The sequence below is a fragment of the Nothoprocta perdicaria genome, unplaced genomic scaffold (genome assembly GCF_003342845.1).
Source record: "Nothoprocta perdicaria isolate Ctin4 unplaced genomic scaffold, notPer1 scaffold_451, whole genome shotgun sequence".
In the NCBI taxonomy this organism is placed as follows: Eukaryota; Metazoa; Chordata; class Aves; order Tinamiformes; family Tinamidae; genus Nothoprocta; species Nothoprocta perdicaria.
This window is the reverse complement of record NW_020455701.1, coordinates 79,292-100,620: the sequence shown is the minus strand read 5'-3', so window position 1 is coordinate 100,620 and position 21,329 is coordinate 79,292. Positions and strand designations below refer to the sequence as shown.

The 21,329-nt window shown below is 65.5% G+C and overlaps 4 protein-coding genes across 4 annotated transcripts in view; 2 read left to right on the top strand and 2 right to left on the bottom strand.

Moving 5' to 3' along the window:
• GLMP (glycosylated lysosomal membrane protein) overlaps positions 1-390 on the bottom strand; it is a 2,437-nt gene extending 2,047 nt beyond the window's left edge. The window contains exon 1 of the mRNA XM_026046653.1: positions 347-390. Within this exon, the coding sequence (XP_025902438.1) occupies positions 347-390 (44 nt within the window). The remainder of the gene's footprint in view (positions 1-346) is intronic.
• A 510-nt stretch (positions 391-900) lies between these two features.
• Positions 901-6,290, bottom strand: CCT3 (chaperonin containing TCP1 subunit 3). Its single transcript, XM_026046670.1, has 14 exons — positions 6,217-6,290; positions 5,605-5,666; positions 5,397-5,447; positions 5,243-5,305; positions 4,987-5,083; positions 4,292-4,409; positions 3,925-4,111; positions 3,602-3,751; positions 3,221-3,353; positions 2,829-2,910; positions 2,499-2,679; positions 2,094-2,339; positions 1,267-1,398; positions 901-1,193 (listed from the first exon to the last, which is right to left on the bottom strand). Exons 1-14 carry the CDS (start codon positions 6,245-6,247, stop codon positions 1,089-1,091), a joined length of 1,638 nt encoding a protein of 545 aa, XP_025902455.1. The 5' UTR covers positions 6,248-6,290; the 3' UTR covers positions 901-1,088.
• Positions 6,291-8,610: 2,320 nt separating this feature from the next.
• On the top strand, positions 8,611-10,466 carry SSR2 (signal sequence receptor subunit 2). Its single transcript, XM_026046673.1, has 5 exons — positions 8,611-8,765; positions 9,087-9,185; positions 9,539-9,647; positions 9,797-9,874; positions 10,016-10,466. Exons 1-5 carry the CDS (start codon positions 8,611-8,613, stop codon positions 10,124-10,126), a joined length of 552 nt encoding a protein of 183 aa, XP_025902458.1. The 3' UTR covers positions 10,127-10,466.
• A 7,084-nt stretch (positions 10,467-17,550) lies between these two features.
• The window catches only part of ARHGEF2 (Rho/Rac guanine nucleotide exchange factor 2), a 10,629-nt gene continuing 6,850 nt past the window's right edge, over positions 17,551-21,329 (top strand). The window contains exon 1 of the mRNA XM_026046652.1: positions 17,551-17,626. Within this exon, the coding sequence (XP_025902437.1) occupies positions 17,564-17,626 (63 nt within the window). The 5' untranslated portion in view covers positions 17,551-17,563. The remainder of the gene's footprint in view (positions 17,627-21,329) is intronic.

Sequence of the window (21,329 nt, the reverse complement as noted above, 5' to 3'; positions counted from 1 at the left end):
GGCCCTGCGGCTGCGGCCCCTGCGCCGGCCCCGCGGCCCCCGGTACCGCGAGGCCGCCGGTGCCGCCTGGATCCGCGGCTCTGCTCCCGGCCCAGCCCCGAGCCCGGGGCTCCCCCCAGGCCCGCTGCCCGTCCCGGGGCTCCCCCTGCCAGTGCCGGTACCGCTGCCCGCGCCCCGCAGCCCCAGGACTCCTCCCGTCTCCCGGTGCCGGGGCTCCCCGCACCCCCCGGTGCCGGTTCGGATCGCGGGGCTCCTCCTCCCGGCGCCAGCCCCCGGCCCCACAGCCCCCGGGCTCCCTCCCCGGCTCGGTCCCGGTTCCGGTTCCGGTCCCGGTCGCACCTCCCGCCGGACGCCGCCCGCCGCCGCCGCCAGCAGCAGCAGCCGCCACATGACTCCCGTGGCCGCCCTGTTGCAAGCGCCGCTCACGTGACCGCACTGCTCACGTGACCGCACCGCGCCTTGCCCCCCGCTCCCCCCACCCCGCAGGCCTTAAAGGAGCCGCCGTCTCTTGAAAACAATTGGGGGGGGGGGGGGTGTGGTAAAGGGGGAGGATTTCATGGAGCGGCAGCAACTTCCAGCAGGGAAAAGCAGCCGCCTCCCCGGCCCGCTGCTCCTGCCCCTCGGCTCCCTCCATCCCTCGCAGCCCCTGCTCCTTTCCCCCCTGCTCAGCTCCCCTTTGTCCCTGCCACATGCAGGGATGCGGCCGCTTGTCCCGGCAGCAGCAGGAGCAGCCCCGCGGCTGTCCAGTCCCTCCGGCTCCTCCCGCTGCCTTCCCTCTCTCCCAGCTCCTGCCTGGTGACCCCAGGTGCGAGCGGAGCAGGGAGCAGCTCCCCTGTCCTCCCTGTCACAAACACGGCACAAGCGGCCTGGGGTGACGTGTTTTTATTGTAACCGGTCTCGGCTTCGACAGCCTAGACTTAAATTAACCATCAGTGCCGCCACAGAGAGGGGCACGGAGGGACACAAGCTCTTGGTGCCACCCTCACGGCGCTTCTCCTCTCCCCGCTCCAGGCTGCAGACCAACAAATTCCTGGATATTCCCCCCTCGGAAGCTGCTCCGCGCGGCTGAGCTCCTCCCGCAGCTCCCGCTACTCCTGGGCTGCCTCGGGAGCTGCCGGCTGCTTGCTGCCGTCGTCGCCTTTCTTTTTGTGCCCCGAGACGATGTCATCGATGCGGAGGAGGAGGACAGCGGTCTGGGGAAGAAGGAGCGGGTGAGAGGCGGCGCGGGGCCGGGCCGGGCGGCGCGGCGCCGCGGGGCTCCCTCACCTCCACGGCCGTCTTGTAGGTCTGCAGCTTGACGGCCAGGGGCTCCCAGACGCCCAGCTCCTTCATGTCCACCAGGGCGCCGCTCTCGCCGTTCACGCCCCACGTCTGGCTGCCCTCCTGCGTGTGCTTGGCCTGGGGACGGAGCACAACGTTAGCCCAAGGGCGGCGCCGGCCGAGCTCGGACACCAAAGGCAGCTCGGGCAGCTCGAGCCCTTCACGCGCTGCCCGACGGGGAAGACATCGTCGGTGTTCTCAGCTGGGGAGCTTATACCAAACTATCTGCCCCAGAGCACCAGGTCAACCCCTTCCATCTCGCACCTCCCAACCTAATCTCAACATTAAAGACTTTGATTTTGTTGGCCTTCAAATTTTAACAGAGGTATCAATCCAGCTACGCCATTCCCCTTTCCTGTTTTGGCACAAAAGTTCAGTTAAAAGGCTCAAGCTCATACATACATACAAGCCCAGCTCATACACAAGAACCACCCCAAGCCCCATTCTTCCCATCACCATCAATCCAGCTACACCAGGTATCAATCCAGCTACACCATTCCCCTTTCCTATTTTCCCGTTTTGGCACAAAAGTTCAGTTAAAAGGCGGTAGTCCAGCTCATACACAAGAACCACCYCAAGCCCCATTCTTCCCATCACCATCAGCAGGTACGGTCATTCCAAAAGGTTTCCTTTAGTGTAAAAAGGCCTGTTGTAACTATGAAAAGGCAGCATCCTGCGGAGCAGAAGCTGCGACAAACCCCGACGGATCTGAGGGCTGGGGAGGGCAGAAGGAGGCCCYGTCCCTCGGGAGGACCCCGAGACAGGCGCCTTACCCTGAGCGAGGTCAGCACGCGGATGGTACTGGCTCCGCAGTTCTGGATCAGCGTTCTGGGAATGACTTCCAGCGCCTGGGCTACTGCCCGGTAGGGCCACTGCTCCACRCCCGTCATGCCCTTGGACTTCTCGGTGAGCGCGTGGGCCACGGCCATCTCGGTGGCCCCCCCTCCGGGCACCAGCTGCGGGTCGATGAGCACGTTGCGACAGACCTGCATGGCGTCCTGCAGGTTGCGCTCCACCTCCTGGCACACACAGAGCGGGACGGGGCTAGCGGCCACCGGCACTCGGCCGCTCCGAAGCCCCCTGCGAAACCCCAGGGAATCCGGCGCCCGCGCCCCTCGTGCGGCAGCTCCCGCATGGAAGCGCGGCCGGGTGGGAAAGGCGGCCACGGAACAACTTACTGCGAGGATCTCCTTGCTGGCTCCGCGCAGCATGATGGTGCAGGCCTTRGGGTCCTTGCAGTCCGTGATGAAGGCAAAATACTCATCTCCAATTTTTTTCACTTCGAAGAGCCTGGCTCCGGTCCCCACATCCTCCTCCCGCAGCTCGTCCGTGCGGCTCACGATGCGAGCCCCGCAGGCCCTGCACACACAGCGCTCGCCAGCTGCTCCCGAAGCCAACGGGGCGTCCGAGCGTCCCCAGGACAAACACCCGCTAACAGCCCGCAGAGGCTGAGGTACCAGCGAACAACGGCGGCAACGGCCCCACTCCGAGGAGGAGGGAAGAGGTACCTGGCGATCCTGTTGTTGTCCGTCTTCCTCACCCTGCGGATCGCCGTGACGTTGGCTTTCATCAGGTAGTGCTGCGCCAAGTCTGAAAGCAGGTTTGGGCAACGTCAGGGAGGAAACAGCAGCGCTGTTATGAGCACGTTACTGCTTTAGAGACCCGTCACGGGCCGTGGAAACCCCTCATCATTGCTGCTCTAGCCAAGCTGCACGGCAAAATTCCAGTGCAGGCTGTTACGGTCTGCTAGGCTCAGCTGCACCCGGGGCGTACAACTGTTTTCTAGGGAGAAGCGGGGTCATAATCAAAGTCTCTTTTAATCATTAGACAGTGCATGTTAGCACAGAACCAACCTCATTAACTGTGAGCTCGTGCAAATAAGAATCACAAATGTTATTACCGGAGATTCCTTTCTCCGTGATGACCAGGTCCGGCTTGACTCGGATCAGATCCTCGCAGATCTGCTGGATATACTCTTCCTCCATCTGCAGGATGCGGGCGAAGTCTTCCTCCCGAGTGATTTCGATATCGGTCTGCGTAGAAAGAGGGGTCAAAATCCGAATGCTCTCCCCGCAATCCTGCACTGGCTTAAACAGGGATTCCCCCAGCTTGAGTGATCCGAATTGATCTTTTAGGCTAACTCTGCTGGGGGCTCAGTACTGCAGAGAGATTTTGCCCCCAAAAGAGACCGAGACCATGGTCTGTCACTCGAGCTGCTCGTGAATCTGTTCACTTTACTGGTTTTATGGGYTGCAAATATCTCTAACAGGACTTGCCTTACCTGACTCTCCCCTTTCTTGTACTCTAGGGAGCAATCCAGAAGGACGATGCGGGGATTCTTGATAAGGCGCCGCATCCTGGGATGGGTCACATCTTTGTTCACCATGATGCCACGCAAAACACACGAGTCTTCACTAAAACCACCCGGAATCTGACACAAGAAAGGGGGAAGCAGCGGGGAAACCAGGTGAGTTATTCCACTCCAGGGGAACACGTGTATCCCTCCTGGGTTTGCAGGCTGCACGTTCTAACATGTATCCTCGACAGAAACACTTTGAAATAAGGGAGGACAGACAGACAAGGAACGGTCCAGGACACATTCACCTTTTCTACTTTGGCATATTTCTTGATATCAATTTCCCTTCTGCCATTTTCCTCAAACTCCACCGTCTTGACGGCGTCGAGAGCGATGCTGCAGGCCAGGTCAGACCAGCGGTTTATCGCCTTGGTGTTTATAGCACTCTTTATTATTTTAAGCATCATCTCTCTGTTGTTCACGTCCACTGGAGTGCTGAGACGAGAAGAAGCAGTAAATTGAATATTACTCCAAGCTACAATCTAGTCATAATTCCATTTCAGCCTTCTCTAATTACATTTAATTATATTTCACTCGTGTGTTTCCCTGAAGATTCATTTTTAAGCACTAAAAAACCCCATGCCCTTTCCTCCACCTCCCGCAGCCCGAACTCACCCGATTTTCTTCAGAATACTGATCATGTCATCCAGGGCCTTCCGATAAGCCCCAATGATCACAGTCGGGTGCATCTGCTGTTCGAGGAAGTGTTCGGCCACAGAGAGCATCTCCCCAGCTAAACAAACATCGAAGCCCCCAGATGCGTTAGCATCGTGACAACATCGTGAACAAAACGTATTTGCTATCGCTGCAGAGTGTTTGTGATGCACAGATACGTCTTCCATAAGGCTTTCAAATGAAATCCATACGTTTCTTTGTAAACTGTGCTTAACTGGGGGAAAGAATACAGCCTCCCCACCAAAGCAGACAGCTCTGAAACCCTTAATGTTTGKTTTTTTGTTAGAAATATTGTAGGGTAGCGAAATCACAGCCATCTGGCTCATCAAACACTCTGACTTCTCAGGAGCAAACACAGGTGGGAAGTGAGGGGAAAAACAGAACTAGCAGGTAGGTCAGAGGACATAACCTTCAGTGCAAGTGCTGTGTGTCTAATCAGAGACCCAGGAGCAAAAGCRGAAAGTTTTGCTGCTAATTGCTCAGAGGACAAAGTAGGTAACACTGCTTGACCAAGAAGCAGAACCATATTAATCAGAAATATCCGCTATCAGACGCAGTCATTAAACTCGCCTGAAACAGGACAAACTTCAGCCTTACCCCTTAATAAAAGCTCCCATCTTAGTCACTCTTCTTACCAAGAATAATTACAGACGTGGTCCCATCTCCAACTTCTTCATCCTGAGTGCGGCTGATCTCAATCATGGATTTTGCAGCTGGGTGCTGGACCTGAATCTACAGGGGAGGGAAAGAGGTTTTTCATCCAAAAAAAWTAATAACTTTTTTTTGTATTACTCTGTGGAACGGAACAAGCACCGGAGCTTTTACACAGTCRAAGGGATTCCACCCAGCTCTAGCAAATATTTCAGACAAAATCCTCCAGGAGAAACCTACCTCTCTAAGAATAGCATTGCCATCGTTGGTCATCACGATCCCACCCATGGGATCCAAAAGCATCTGTGACAGAAGAGGAGAAATATTTGCAGTGTCCTGCGGCACGTGCCGTGTTTCTAGCCCTGCAGGGCACAGGAATTTTAGCAGCTCTCACCTTCATCATTGCTCTTGGTCCTAAACACGTTCGGATGATGTCAGCAATAGTCTAAGARAAAAGAAACAAATACACAAAGGAGGAATATTTTTAACATTGTAAATTCCTTTCAACGCTCTAGAATCATTTATTTCTAGGCTCTAGACTATGGAAAAACCCTCCAAAWCTATTTTCCCCACTTAAATTTATTGGCATAACCATACAGTACCTTAGCAGCAGTGATGTTCCCAGTCTGGACTTTTCTCCCAGACTCACGTTTCATATTCTGACCTAAAGCACACAGGAAAATAAAAGACAGTAACAATGTGGGTATACSTGAAATGTGATTTTTCTAGAAACCCAACTGAGGCACCGACGCTGACAACGCATCAGAGACACCACCCCAGTCACACACACAGAGGATCTGGGATTATAAATCCTCAAGGAAGGCTTTAGGAGATATAAACAACTACCAGAATGAGGAAGAGTATTAGCAGAAAATTATTAATGAAAACCTGAASGAAAGAATTCCTGGTCATTGGCATAATTTAACCCGGACAAAACTCGGCACACCCAGAACACGACCCAGAGCCCACCGCAGAGCCGTGATTTCCCGGGATCCCGAAGGCGCCGCAGACGCCTGCGGAGCGGCCTGCAGCCCCCGACGGGCGGCTAGGAGCGCTGCGGGGTACGAGAGCGGCGGGAAGCCGCCGGGGCGGGCAGGGCAGCGGCGGCCGCTGCGGGGCCCCAACATGGCGGCGGGAGGGGGGGCAAAAAGGAGACCCCCCCCCCCAAAAGCTCCCGCCGCGGGGGCAGCGCGGGCCCCCTGGGCGGGACTCACTGAGAACGAGCACGGGGCGCGGGCCCATCATGGTGGCGGCGGCGGCGGCCGGCGCGGAACGTTCTGGAGAGGCGAGCGCGAGGCGGCCGCGCCGACGAGTGCCACTTCGCCGCGCCGCTACGCCCTGCCCTCCTCCCGCCAATCAGCGCCCGCGCCGCCGGCGCGCCGCCCAATGGGAAGGCGGAATCTCTTTGCCCCGCCTTTCCCCGGAACGCTCAAGCAAGTTCGGTTGAGAAGCGGTGCCTCAGCGCGTGTAGCGGCAGGGCTGGGCCGGGCGGCACTGCGCATGCGCCTGCCGCACGCGCCGAGCGGGCGGGGGCGCGCGCTGCGCATGCGCAAGAGCTCGGCGCATCCATTAGGGCTCATGGGGGTGGCGCTGGTTCTGCGTTCTTCATCGCGCCTGGCGGGCATTGGGACGAGGCAGAGCAGAATTATAGGCGAGAGAGGAAGGAGAGAGGCGGTCTCGAAGAGCCGCGCGTGGAAATGAAGCCCTCAACGCCAACCCGCACCCCCGCCTTCCTTAACGGCCGTGGTCTCGCCCCCGCGGGGCATGCTGGGAGCGGTAGTTCGCGCCCCGTGAGGCGCCGGGTGGCCTCGAGATCCCCGGGGCTGCGGGTCCTCCCGGGCCCTCAGCTCCGTCTCGAGCTGCTTCATCGGGGAACCCGCCACTGTGCCCCCCCCCCCCACACAGTTACCGGTGCCTTTCAGCTCCTGGGGAGCCACGGAGGAGGAAAATCCCCCAGGGGAATTCACAGCCCTGTGGAAAACCTGAAGCGTTTTAGCCCAGCGGGTCTGGGGTTTCGCGGCGCTTCAGCAGCCCCCGCTGGTGAATCTCCCGCCTCCATGCGAGTTTCGCCTTCCCCTGTCGCTGTGGTGAGAGGCCGGCTCTGACTGGAGCCCTGAGGCGTTTCCTGTAGCCCGTGCTTCTGCCGAGCTCTGCCTGGTGTCAGGATCGCTCATTCCCGGTCTCCTGCTCTGTTATTGTCCTGGATCACAGGGGAAAGAAACCAGATGTATGGAGGGGCTGTAGCCAAAGGCCRAGAGCGGGAGTCCTGGGTGAAAGAAACTGTGAGGAGGGCCCTGGAGCCTGCGGCGGGGCGGCCCCTGCGGAGGCGGCTTCAAGGGGTGCTTATTTGTGTGCACGCGTGACAGGGAGCATGCACACGGAGAGGTGGCTTTGAGGAGGCTCCACTGATCCGGGGAGCTTCTCCAGGATCCAGGGAGCTTCCCCTGCCCTTCTTCCACCACGGGTCTGCAGGGCCCTCCCAAGGCTTCTTCCTGGAAGCGGAGCTGGCAGCTTTGCCTCTGCATAACTATTTTTGCAGCAGGGAGGTCGTTTCTGATCCTGATCTGTCGGAAACAGAAAGGTGGAGCCTCTGGTGCGAGACAAGAGCGGCCCAAACGCACGAAGGTGTCCCAAAGCGGCGTCCGGCGGCGCCGATGCTGCGTGCGGGGGACATCACCCTGCTCCCGTCCTCCCTCGGCCGCGTCCCCGTGCCCACCTCCGTCCTGCCGCCCTCCCCCCGTGTTTCCGTGTTTTTTTTTCTTTTTTTTTTTTTTTTTTTTTTTCTCTGCGCTAAAACCTCGTGTTTTGCCGCCGCTGCTGCCCCCAAACCGGACCCGGCGCGGGGGCGGGGGGGCGCGCCTCTGCGCACGCGCGGAGTCCCGGGCCGGACTACATTTCCCAGAGGGCCGCGCGGCTCCTTCCGGTCCGCGGGGTCTGTGCTGACTCGGCCTTCCGCGGGCAGCGGGACGAGGTGATGAGGGGGGCCCGGGGGTCGCGGGGCTTCGCGGAGGGGCTGCGGGCGCGAGGGGGGCCCGAGGGTCGCGGGTCTGTGGGGCAGGGGAGCCCGTGGGGAGGGTCACGGGGGGTCTTTGGGGTGGGGAGAGCCTGGACGGCATGAGGGGCCTTGGGGGGTGTCTGCCCTGTGGGGCAGGGGGGTCCCCTAGGGCTGGGGGCGGGGGGGGGGGCTGCCTGGGGCAGCCGTGGGGGGCAGGAGCCGCCGGGGCGGGCAACGTGAGGCGGGAAGCGGGCGGCCTGGGAGGGCAGGCAGCGTCCCCGGGAGCGGAGGCTGCTGCGTGTCGGCTGCGTGTGGAGAACGGGGCTGAGGAGGCCCCGGGTGCCGCGGGGACGGGCTGGGAGCGGGACACGTGGCCTGGAGCAGGGAGCTCTGCGGAGCTGGAGGGAGCTGGGAGGAGCTGCAGGCTGGGAATGCGCTGGGAATGCGCTGGGAATGCGCTGGGAATGCGCCGGTGCTCCGGAGGGAGCAGGGCCCTGGGCAGGGAGGGCCGCGGGAGCTGGCACACACAGCGGTGGCGCTGCCTTTGCCCGGGCCCTTTGGGTTCCCTTTGCCATGGATCCACCGAGGACCCTCCGTTTCCCGCTGCTTCTAGATGAAGCTCCTGCTTCTCGCGCTGCTGGCCCTGGTCGGCGCGGGCGGCGCGGAGGAGGGCGCCAGGCTGCTGGCCTCCAAGTCGCTGCTCAACAGATACGCGGTGGAGGGCAAGGACCTGACCCTGCAGTACAACATCTACAACGTGGGCTCCAGGTGGGGCTCCGTGCGCCGGGGACSGGCGGCCTCCGAGGGCATTCCCGCCCCGCTGCTCGGGATGCTCCTCGTGCATCCGCTTCCTCCCCTTTCCTGCTGCTTCCCTGAGCTTTGCCTGCCCCTTTGTGCCACCTCCTGCCTGCCATGCCACCTCCTTTCAACACCTTTCGTCTCTCCTCCCCCTCTTGGTGTTTTTTTCTGAAAGTCCATGTTCCAAAAGCCAATTCCAGCCTCTCCGGACCTGTCATCACTCTGTGGTGCAGCTCCCGATGAGTAGAGCTCCGGTCTGAGACTCTCCTCTCATCCGTGTGTTGCTTTCAGCGCTGCCCTGGATGTGGAGCTGTCGGATGATTCCTTTCCCCCGGAGGACTTTGGCATCGTCTCTGGGATGCTCAATGTCAAATGGGACAGGATCGCTCCGTATCTTTTCATGTTATGAAATGATTTTCTGACGCTCTTATTCCCGAACAACCCGGAGCTCTCCTGGGTTTGTTCCCTGTCACTGGAGCTCCAGTTCCCTGTACCCTGGCCGAGGGCTTGGACGCCAACCTCGCCTCTCCATGAAGGTGCCGTGTAAAAATTCCGTGCAAAGAGTGTCAGAGCAACATCCAATTCACGTGGCTGGGAAAGAGGGAGTGGATTTGGGTGGGTTTGGGCATCTGCAGCTGTTGAGGGCTCGGATCTGTCACCTCGGCTGACTGGAGCTGTCTCGAGTCCTGTGCTTCATTGCAGGAGGTAAAACAGAACCGTTTTCCTTAACTTGGGGCTCGCAGGGCCAGCAATGTGTCGCACACGGTGGTTCTGCGGCCTCTCAAGGCCGGTTACTTCAACTTCACTTCTGCCACCATCACGTACCTGGCGCAGGAGGGTGGGCARGTTGTGGTGAGTGTCTCTGCTCGGCTGCCCGGGACCCCAGCCCCGCGGGGCAGCAGGAACGGGGCTCTCTGGTCCCTGGGCTGCCCATCAGTGGGTGCTGCGTGTCCGTGTGCTGCGGCAAGGGCATGAGGACCAGCCCCTGCTCCCGTTTCCAGGTTGGTTTCACCAGTGCCCCCGGGCAAGGAGGAATCCTGGCTCAGCGCGAGTTCGACCGGCGCTTCTCTCCTCACTTYGTGAGTGTCTCCCCGCCGGGGGCCCGCGGCGCTGTCCGGCTGTGCCTGCGTCACCGCCCACTCTGCGGGTGGCAGGTCTCGTGGTGCCAGCGCTCGGCCCCGTGGGATCAGCCCTGACTCCCTTCCTGTCGCTCCCCGCAGCTGGACTGGGCGGCGTTCGGCGTCATGACCCTGCCCTCCATCGGCATCCCGCTGCTGCTCTGGTACTCGAGCAAGCGCAAGTACGACAGCCCCAAGCCCAAGAAGAACTGAGCAGAGACGGCGGAGAGCAGCCCGGCGCCGCGGGGACAGCAGCTGTGTTGGGGCAGCAACAACCGGCCCCGAGGCTCTGGCTGTGCCGAGCTCGGCACCGCCTGTTCCCACCGCTGTGCCGCCGTTGCCTTCTCCCTAAAAACACGCAGCCCCCRGCTGGATCAGCTGGAGATTGGCCTGGCATCGGCTGGGGCCAGCCCGGCATCGGCCGGCTCGGCGGCCTCCTCCAATGCAGGCGCGTCGCAGCTTGCTCCCGTCCTCTCGACTCCCTAAATTCCGCACCGGATCCCTCCCCTTCCACGCGCTTCCATGCCTGTGGAAGCACCCGGGGGCTCAAGCTCTGCCTGGYGACAGTGACCCCTTCCCGCGGGGGCTCCGCGGAGCTGCGGCCGCGSCGAGGCTCCCTCGCCRCCCCGCTCCTTTCCCTGGGTGCTTAATCCCCGGTCTCCTTTTCCTGCTCGCTCGGTGGAGGCGTGAGGAGRTACGGAGGGTTTTGTAATAAAACGACCACCACAAAAAGGCTGCTTTTGCCAGGGTTCCTGGCGTTTTCCAAGGTTCCTGTTCCTAGGGAGGCCCTGGCGGCAGGGCCGCTGCCCGGAGCGGCTGCTGGGCTCACCACGYGTTCAAGGCACGCACTTGAAAATACCCCAGCGCTTTCCTGGGCACCCCCCTTGCCCTCCCTCCGAGCAGATCCGTCGGGGAAGCCCCAGCCGGTGGAATAGCTGGCAGGGCAGGGTGGGCAGCAGGAGTCRCTTTGGACCCGTTTCACAGCCCCTGAAGGGGCCGTGTCGAGCGCCGGGTGCCGGACCCCGCGCGGTGGCAGCCGAGCAATCCGTGTTGGTGGCTCCGGGCCGCRGGGAACACTGCGCCTTTGTTCCCAGGACATTGTTTCCACGCTGGGATTCCTCACGCCCTCATCCCGGCCCTCGCTGCGCGCGGCCTTGGGGGACGGTGGCCGAGCGCTCCCGAGGAGCGGGCTTGGGCGGCTGCTCCGGCAGGTCCAATGGCTTCTCCCTGGATGTGCCGGACACGGAGCGTCCCTGTGAGTTGAGGTAGGGCCRATGGCTCTGTCTGCCCCGGCATCTGCAGCGGGACAGAGTGGAGACAGGGAAGGAGCCGGGTGCCTCTTGCCTAAACGCTGCTCTGGGCGGCGCGTTTGCAGGAGCAGCTGGGGGTGGATTTTGCTGGGAAACCGATTGAAATGTAGGAATTATCTTGGATCCTGGATAGCCCAGGGGCTCCGGGACCTCCCCAGTCACCCCGGAGCGCCTGCAAAACCTTGGAGTTTGTTCCGCAACCCTTCCGGTGCTGTTTATCGCGGCGCTGGGCGTGCGCTCCGGGCGCGCCCCTGGCACCGCGCTGCCGCACAAAGGTCCCGCGGGCACCCATTCCTGGGGMGAGGAGAGCTGCGGGCGCTGCCGCTGCTCTCGCCTGCGCTGAACTGGAGCCGCGCGTGCCGCCGAGCGGGGACACCTCGAACAAACGCCCCGTGGCGCTGGGGGCGCGTGGGGATCAGGCGGGCGCGGGGTGCCCGGTGCCGCTCCGCTGCGTGCCCCCCACGGTGGCTACCGCGTCCCCAGGGCCAGCGCGGGACGCGGTGACGTTACCYGCGCCCTGAGTCACCTCCGCGGGCAGCGCTGCCCCGGGCCGGGCTGGTGCCCCCGGTTCCCGGTGCCAAAACTCGGCCCTGAGCTGATGCCCACGGTTGGAAAAGGGAAGTTGGGATGGGACACGGAGCTGTGTCCTGGGCCGTGGGATCCCGCTGCTCTCTGCACGCAGCCTTGGGAATGAATCCCAGGCGCCTGGGGCTAGCTGGAAAGGGGCGAGGGGGAGCCTGGGGCTGGTCCTGCCCCAGATCCTGCTGGAGCGGGAGGAAAGGAGCCCGGAGCCAAGCAGGGAAGGGGGCAAGGGGCAGCCGGGGGCGCGCAGGGCCACGCAGCGTCTGCCGCCCGCGGGCAGGATCCCGGCGGGCAGGGCAAAGGGTTAACAGGGCCGAGGCTCTGATTTGCCCCGTGGTTCCTGGTTTATTTTGTGCGCCGGGCGGAGGGGGAGGAGAGCGCCCGGAGCGGGGCCGGCACCCACATCCATCGGCCGCGCGCGGGGCAGACCCGGCAGCAGGTAGGAAGCGCCGGGCGAGCGGCTCCGCCGGCTCCGGTCCCTCCCGGCTCCGCGTCCGGATGGAGCAGTGGCTCCGCAGGGGTTGGGCCGGGCGCCCGGTGTGAACTCCCTGCTCCGGCTCTGCCCCCCCATCCGGCCCGTGGGGTCCAAACAGCCTCATTTGGCCCCGTACCCCCCCACCGGGTCCCAGCCCCTCTGTGCACGTTAGATGGGGGCAGCTGCTGTGATGAGCGGGCCCGTTCTCAGCACGGAGCCAAAGAGCCACCTTGGGGCAGTGACAGGGGGGTGACGTTGCTGCCCCCCAGCCCTTCTCCCTGTCGCCGTCACCTCCCCGTGCCGGGCACCGGGGCCAGCACGAGCCCTCCGCCGTCCCCTTGTGCCGGAGCGGGAGCCGACAAAGCGGGAGCGGGAAACGTGATCCGTGATCCCGTGACGCCGTTCGCTGCCCTGCGGCCRGCGCCGTCCCCGGGCTGGAAGAGCAACCGTGGGCTCTGAGGACCACCCAGCCCCCTAACGCGCCCGTTTGGCTCCTTGGGGCAAAAAGCGGCAAGTTTGGGGCTCCCACGAGCGGCGATGAGAGGCAGGCCCCCGGTGGGGATGTCACCGTGGGCTCCCGTGTCGTGGTGGCCGGAGCAGAGGGCGAGGAGGATGAGGAGGGCGAGGAGGATGAGGAGGGTGAGGAAGGGCGAGGTGTGGCGCCGCGCGGCCCCGTGCTCCTCCAGGAGCGCGGGCGTTGCCGGCCGGGACACGGCCGGACACACCTGGCCGCATCCGGGAGCCGCCGGCCGGGCACAGGGCGGCTCCCCAGGTGCAGGGGRGCAGTGCGGGGCCTTCATCCCCTCAACCCCTCCTCATCCTTCCTTGCTCTCTGCACCTCTGTACTTGCTCGCCTCCGGATTTATGGAAAAAGCAGTGGCTCATCCCGGTCCGGCCGGGTTGTTTTCTATCAGCTGATTGGGCCGGGTGCGTAAAAACAGGAAAGCGCCTGAGCTCATCCCATTTCCCGGCCTGTCCGTGGGAATGGGCCACGCGGAGCCCGGCGCCCAGTCCGGCCGGGAGCCGCTCGGACCCGGCTGCGGCGCCGGCCGCTTGGGTGCCGAATTCCTGGGGGTTAATMAGTAACCTGGCGGGGGTGGAAGCTCAGCCCGCGGTGCCGGCTGGTTTTGCAGCTTCCCGCTGCCGGCACCAGGGTAAATACAGCCGGAGGCGGCTGCTGAGCTCGGCTGAGGCCGCCCTGGCTCGTTACATGCACCGTGGCAGCACCAGAGCCCCCGTCCCTGCCGGGACCGGGCAGGGGCACCCAACGGCTCCCGACGCTGCCGTCCTTCCCTCCCGCAGCCGCCGGCTCCYGGTGCGGGATGAACGGAGCCGGCGTCTTCCCCGGTGCCCACGAAGGTGCCGAGAGCRGCGGTGCCCGGCAGCCGGCCTGGCAGGAGGGCGAGGACGAGGAGGAGGAAGATGAGGAGGAGGAGGYGCGTGGGGTGCCGCTGCGGCGGGCCTGCGCGCTCCGCAACTCCGTGCGCTGCCGGGACGCTTTCCGGCGCCACAGCTGGGAGCCGGGCCGGGAGCTGCGCCGAGACGCCGGCTACGGGCACCTCAGGTAGCGGCCGGCRCCGTCCCGCGCTCCGGAGCGTCCCCTGCCCCGCGCGGATGCTCCGGCCGCGCTCGGGGACCCTGCGGGCGCCGCAGCGCCAGCTCCCCTGTGCCCGCCGCAGCTCCTGCTTCCAAGCGCCGGGCCTGGGTGGCGCGGGGCCGCGGCGGGACGCGCGCCGGGCACCCCTCGCCCGCAGCACCGACGACCTGGACTCGCTGCTCTCGCAGGACGAGGATGAGGACGACGGGAAGCGGGTAGGGGGGAGCGGGCAGCTAAGCCCGATCCGGAGCGTTATCCGGAGCGGTGCCGCTGCAGCCTGTGCTGCCTGCYGGCCACCCTCGTGCCACCCGGGGGGGGCTGCGGCAGGTGACCCCCCCACACACTCTGCCCCCCGTCTGCGCTGCAGGAGGCCGAGCAGCAGCGGCCGAGCCCCGGAGGCTGCGGCCTCGGCAAGTCCGTGTCCCTGAGCGGCATCGACAGCTTCCCGGAGGCGGACGGTGAGCGCGGGTGTCCCCGGCACGCGCTGCCCCTCCCAGGGCTCCTCACAGTGCCCCCAGACGGAACCATTATTTATTCCTGGTTATTTATTAATTGTTGCTGGTCTCCAGCGAGGAGCGGTGGCCGCTCCGGCGGCTCCCGCCTCATTTGCCCCGTGTCTCTTTTGCAGAATTTTCCCTCTTTGCCTCCCGGCTCAGCTTGTCCAACGGGTAAGTGGGGGCGAGGGCGGCCCCCCCAGCCCCTCYGTCCACCTCCCCATTCCTCAGCTTCCCGTTGGGAACCAGTCCCCTCCAKGGGCCCAGGTGTCCGGGTGGTGAGCGGCAGGTTAAGCCGTGGCCGCTCTCGGCCTCCCCGCGCGCGGGCTGAGACCCGACACACTTCACTCGCGGCGCCTGTCACAGCCCATTCCCATCCTCATTAGGGCAACGAGCCCGGCTCGTTAGCGCGGGGATCACACGGTGCCGGCAGCGCCGAGGCCGGCCGGGAAGAAGGGAGGGGGCTCCCTGTATTCCCGACTCCCGCCGGAGGCATCCGGGCTGGGCAAGGGCGAACAGAAAGGGCTCTGTGCGCGGCGCAGCTGCCGGGGGGGCCGCGCTCCTCCCGCTCCGCGCTCCAGCCGGCGTCTCCCGCAGCTTCGGCGCCGGGAGCTGCGGGCAGCTGGCGGCCGCCGCGGAGCCGGGGAGCCCGCGCCGGGACGAGACCCCCCTGCGCCGGACCCTCAGCTTCATCCGCAGGATGACGGGCAAGTCCAAGGTAGGAGCGGGCGGGCGCGGAGCGGGCCGCGGCGCTCGCTCCGGATGCTCTCGGCAGCGCTTTGCTCCCTGCTCACGCCTCTTGTTCCCAAACCGCCGCCCGGCTTCGCCTTCCCTCTTCCCAGCGCCTTCCCTCTGCGCTCCGGACAGGGAGAGGTGGGATGCGCCAGGTGCAGGATCCTTGGGGAAGCGGCTGTGGGGCCGGGGATGCTGCGGGAGGCCGTTCCCTGCGAGGCCAGGGGGTGGAGACCGAGCCGGCACCCGCGGAAGTGGAGCTCTTCCTGCCCCRGCCGCGCGCCGGGGCCTGCCGAAGGGCAGCAGAGCTTGCACGTTCCCACAGGGATCCTGCCCTCCATCCCATTTTTCTGCCGCCGCTCGTGACCGAAACCCACGTGTGTCCCGTGCTTCAGTTTCCCCCACTGTCAGCATGGGCAGAGATGGCAAAATCCCTCTTTCTGGGGCTCCAGGATCACAGTGCAGCTTCCACGGGGCTGCTTTTTTCCTGGAAAGCTCCAAGGCCCTCACGCCAGGGCCCGTCCTGCTCCCGATCAGCCAGGATTCAGGATTAGGCTGCTGGGTTAAACCTCTCAGGCTGTCCCTGCCGCCAGTGCCGGGTCCCCCCTGTCCTCCTGCTGCTCCCGGCTCCGCCAGTGCCAATGCCAATGGAGCAACTGGATGGCAGGAGGAGAATCCTGACATGGGAGAGGGTTTTGCAGCCACCAGCTCCCCAGAGCAGCGCGGGGGCCAACACAGCCCCCCAAAACCGTGTCCATAATCCCCACCCAGGGTAATCCGTGCCAGGATTAGCAGCCAGCTGCAGGCAGTGGCCAGGGCTGGAAAATCCTCCCGCCTCTCCCGGCGCCGCTGCCGGCGTTTTTCCGAGCACTGATTTTTTATTTACTTATTTCTCTATTTATTTATTTATTTTTCCCCGGCAAAGTGCAAAACGGGCCGCGGTGCCGCGGGCGACTTCCTTTGCCGGGGCTGGCGCTGGGAATTGGGGCCGGAGCGCTGCCGCCGGACGGGGCACGCGGGATTGCATCAGGCGCGGGAAGAGGGGGCCGCGCGGCGCCGCCGGCCGCTCCGTCCCTCCGAGCCCGCAACGCCGACTCCTCCTTCCCGGCGAGCCATGGACGCTGCCCCGAACAAGGGCCGGATTGTTATCCGGGACGGCGGCGCCTTCGGCTCCGCTCCGCAGCGGGGCCGAGTGGGGCTCGGCCGGGATGATGGGGCAGGAACAATCCCGGCTCTGTGCGCCGGAGCGGGACCCCCCCGTTTGGCGGGCGGGGGGCGCGGAGCCCGGCCCGCTCGCTCGCCGGCCCCGCGCTCGCTCCAACGCAAACATTTGCCTGACCCGCCGCTCGGCCCGGCGCCCGCGGCGCCCGCCTCTGCCGCGCCGATTCCCTCCCGCGCCGGTGGCTTTTCCGCAGTTACTCGTTAAACCATCGACGGGGAGCTGCTCACATGGGCGCTCTAACAGCACACGTCTGCGAGATCTATGAGATCTGTAGGATCTGTGCCCTTTCCTGGGACTTTTGGCATCCGTGGGGATCTCCTCTGCCTCCAGAGGAAACGGGCTGGCTCTTTTCCAAAGCATTTGCACAGAAAGCGGCTCCTTTCTGAGGCTGTGGCTGGGAGAAGTGGCTCCGTTTGCCGTCTTCAGCAACGCCTGGCCTGGCTGCCTTGGTGTGGCCACGTTTTCCACCCGATGCGCTCGCCGCCCTTTCCCATTCTCCGGGAGCGTTGCTCGCCGTTGCCGCCGCCCGGCTCCGCGGGAGCTCCCGGCAGGAAGCACAGGCGGGAGTGATGCCTGCGCGGGCGGCTGCGCCCCGGGCAGCATCTTGGTGCGCTTAAACAAACCGTCCCGGCGGCGCCCACGCCACAGCCGCGGTGCCAGCGCCGGGGCCGCCGCTGSAGGGAAGGGGCCGGGGGCTCCTGGAGGGGGCTGCGCGATGCGGGGGGGCTGTTTGTTAACCAGTTTTCAAGGATGTGATGGGGAGGGTCCAGGTCTGATGGCACCATCCCGGCCTTGGCATGGGAGCCTGTCCCTAACCTGCGGCTTGTCTTCCAGAGAGGGGAAACTGAGGCAAGGGATGGGGAAGGACGGACGGACGGAAGGGCCCTCGGGGTGGCTCTGGGAGGCTGTTCCTGAGCRGATCTGTCCCCGGGGCAACTCCGGCTGCCGGTTCCCATGTGGCMGGGCCAAATTCGCAGGGGCGCCGGGGGCCAAAGCCGGGGGCTCTGCCCGGGGGGCTCTGCCCGGGGTGCAGCCGCTCCCGGTGAGGCGGCAACCGGGGCCTCCCCGCGCCGCCGGTTCCGCCGCCGGTTCCGCCCGCTCGGGCCCGGGCCCCCGCGCTAACAAAGGGCCCCGGGGCCGCACGAGGCCGGGGCCGGCGGCGCGACCCGCCCCGGGGGAGGAGCCGGCGGCGGCGGCGGGGCCGGGACGGGGCGGCAGCCGCGGCGGCTCCTCGCACCATGTCCCGCATCGAGTCGCTGGCGCGGGCGCGGAGCGAGCGGGCCAAGGAGGGCGCCTCCAAGGTGGGTGTCCCTTGTCCCCCCCGGGGCCGCTTCCCGCCGCTGCGCCTGCACCCCCCGCCCCTTCTCCCCTTCTCTTCCAGTTGTCTGCGTGGACCCCCCCCCCCCCCGCGCAGCCCCCTGTCTTGTTTGGCGGGATGCGGGGGGTGCAGCCCCCCCAATCCCTGCTCCGCTCCCCTCGGGGGTTGCGTTTCCCCCCTCGCGTGGAGGGCGGTGAATTCTCCCCCTCCCCATCCCAGCCCGGCTCTGCCCCGCGGGGTCGCTCTGTCCTAAACCGCCCCCTGCATCATCCCCCTTCCCCCCCCCGCCGCCTCCTTCCCCGCTTTGTTACCGGCGCCTCGGAGGGGGGGCTGGATCGGCCCCTCCCCGCCCAGGCAGGAAAAGTTTCGGGGGGAGCCGAGTCGGAGCCGGGGGTGAGTCCGGGCGCTGCGGGCGGGGATGGAGAAAGGGCCGATTTTCACCCCGGTCGCGATAGTGGCGGGGGGGACGGATTGGGAATTGGGTCCCCCCCCCCGATCCGAAACCTTTAGCTGCGTCCACGTGTAGAGGGAATAAAAAAAGCGCCCCTCTTTCCCCCCGGCGCCGCTTTCCGCTCACAAAAGCCGCCCGAGCGGCTCGGCCCGCGCCCCATTGTGCGGCGCACAACAAAGCGGGACCCCCCTCCGGGACCCCCCCCCCTAAAAACACCCCCCTCGGCCGGGCCGGCAGCAGCAGCGCGAGGGGGGAACTTCTCCCTCCCGGGCGGATCTRCAACTTCCTCAATCGTCCTCCCTGTTTACGCCGAACTTGGGGCCGTTTGGGGGCGGCATTAGTAGAAAACGGGAAAAGCAAAATAAATAATGTTCCCCCCCCCGCCCTTTCCTTCGGGGGAGGGGGGGCAGATTTGCTGCCCCCTCTTGCCCCGGGCCAGGCGGGAGTCCCCGGTTATTGTTCGCGRCGCCCGGAGCGCAGACAAAGCCCTTGGCGGCGGGTGGGGGGGGGCGAAGGGGGGGACACAAAAAGGGCTGGTGGGCGCTGGGGAAACTGAGGCCGGGGGGGGCCAGGGCCCYGTTTCCGGCCGCGCTCGGGCCGGACAAGGGCACGGGGCCAGGGCAGCGTGTCCGGAGCGCGGCCCCCCCGGGGGTTGGGGTGAGTTAACAGGGAAGGGAGGGCCGTGGGGGGCCCAGCTGGTGCCCCCCGCCCCGGCGCTGCAGGGCTTTGTGCTCCCGCCAGCGGCGCCGCGCGCTGGGACGGGCCCCTGGACGTGGCGACGGGTGCCTTGGACATGGCGATGGGTGCCCTGGACGTGGCGGCGGGTGCCGGGCTCTGCCCCCTCCCCATGTCCCCCTCCTTGCACCTCCGTTTGCCCTGTACGCTCTGGGCACCCTTGGGGTCACACAGCCAGTGGGGAGGCTTTGTGCCACCCCACCACTCATGGGTCTGGGGGGCGGGGAGGCGCCCTGGCATGCACCGAGTTGCCCGGGTCTGAGCRGGGTCCCTGGGGAGGTCGCTCAGCCCTGGTGGGTTGGGGTTTGGCAGGGGGGGCTGCAAAAGGGCCCCCCCTCCACCCTGGCGCGGCCGCCCCGCGGTTTCCTGGCCGGGTGGGGAGCCGCCGCGCGGGGGGAAATGGCGGTTTCTGTGCAAAAAAGCCACGAGTTTGGGCCGTTCTCGCCCCACCCCGGCGGCCGGGATCGGCTCTTCCCGCGGCCTCCAGCTGGGCAGCTGGGAGGGGTGACGGATCCCAGGCGCCTGGAGAGCCGCCACGTTCCCCCCTCCGGCCGCGGCTCCGGAGCGGCTCGCGCGGCCGCTGCCGCCAGCTGTTGCTGCCCGGGCAGATTCGGGCCCCCGGAGCCGGGGGGAACGGGGGGTGTCAGTTTTCAGGCATCGTTCCCAGCGGGAAAACCGTCCTGGTGGCACCCGCGGATGCGCCGGCAGCAGGTGATGAGCAGCCCGGTGGCTGCCGGTGGCRCTGGGAGAGGGGACACTGGAGGGGGAGGCAGTTATCCGTGAATCCCAGGCAGTTATCCATGAATCCCAGCTGTCCCCTTGGAGCGAGCTGGGATTTTAGTCCGGCTCTGTCCCATGCCACGTGCCGGAGAGGGGGGAAAGATTTCAGAGCCTCTTCCGCTTTCGAGGGCCCCTGGGTGGGGGAAACCGGTGGGTGCTGCCGCCGCCGCCCCCGGGCGCGTGAGTCACTGGGCTCGGCGGGACGCGCTCCGCTCCGCTCCGCTCGCGGCAGGAAAGGGAAGGAGCTATCTTGGTCCTCGGAGCGGGGCCGCGCTGGCAGCACCGTGCCCGCAGTGGGCGGCGTGCCGAGCGCGACGGCGGCGCCTTGAAAAAACACCCAGAAATTGCTATTTTGAGCCCGGCTTTCCGCTCCCCGCCTGCAACTGGGCGCTGGGGACGGTTTGAGGCAGGTTTGGGGTTGAGATACCCATTTCCTGCAGGTTTTCCCGCTCRCTTTGCGCACATGAAGTGGGTGCAAGGGAAAATGGGGTCCTTTTCCCGAAGCCGGTGGAACCCCGCTGTTTTCCCCCGCCTCCGGGTGTCTATTTGTGGTGCAGGCAGCGGGTTTTCGGACCCGGTGCTGGGGCGTCGTGCGGGGCGGCTGCTCCCGGGGCTGCCGGCTCCGCGTCCGGCTGGTGGCATCAGGCGCCGCGGTGGCCCCGGAGCCACCCGGCACAAAGGCGGCTCCGTGTCGGGGCGGCCCCCGACGCCGTCCCCGTGCCCTGCCAGGTCCCTGGCTCTTCCCGCTGGCCCGTTCCTGGGCGCGAGGCCGAGGGGGGTTCGCACGCGGCTGGCCCCGCGTTCCTGGGGGTCCGAGGGCGCTTCCCGCGGGCTGGCGGCAGGAAGGGGAATCGCCTCCCGCCTTTGTCTCCGCCGCCTGTTTTGTTTCCTGCGCTCCGCGCTGGGATGCAGGAACTCCGGCCCTTTCCTCCCGGCCCGCGCCGCCTCCCTTCAAAGAAGGGCCCAAAGGCAAGAAAAGAAAATTAAATAAAAGCAAAAAAAAAAAAAAACCCAAAACAATAAAACAACCCAAACAAGAAACAATGTGAGGCTGGGAACAATTGGGCACAGAGCGAGCRGCCGCGGCAGCGCCGGGATGTGCTGCTGCTCCTGCATCCCGCTGCCCGAGGAGCGGGCGCCGGGGGGCCCGCAGCGGGTGAGCGCGGGGGCTGCGGGGCCCCTTCCCCTCCTGCTTTTTCTCCCTTAAATCCATTTTGTACGGGGCAAACTGGGGAGCTCCGTAGGGCTCCTGGGGCAGGATCCCGGCGGGAGGGCAGCGGCAGGGCCGGGCGGCTCGGCGGGTGCCAGGCGGCAGCTGCTCCGGGCGGACAAAGCCGGCTCTGTGCCGGCTGCCGCGGCCYGGCCGGGAAGAGCCGCCCGGGGCGGCGCGGGGCCCTGCTGCGGAAGTCGCCGCTCGCTTCCCCTTTTTTAGAAAACGCGGGAGAAACCCACAGCATGGCGGGGGCGAGCAGGGCTCCCCCGGCACCCCAGCAGCCCCCCACCCAAGCCGGGGGGAAGCCCCCCCAGCCCGCGTTATTCCGGGCTGTTTCCTGCAGTTTGCCGGACGCCAGGGCCCTTCCTGCACCCTCGCGCCGCGGGGGCGCTCCGCACGGCGCCGGGTCCCCCCCGCCATGCGCATCCCTGCGGCAGGGGGGTTCTCCGGCAGCCGCACCGTTGTCATGGTTATGGGATGCAGGGAAGTACGGGAGAGTTGAATGAT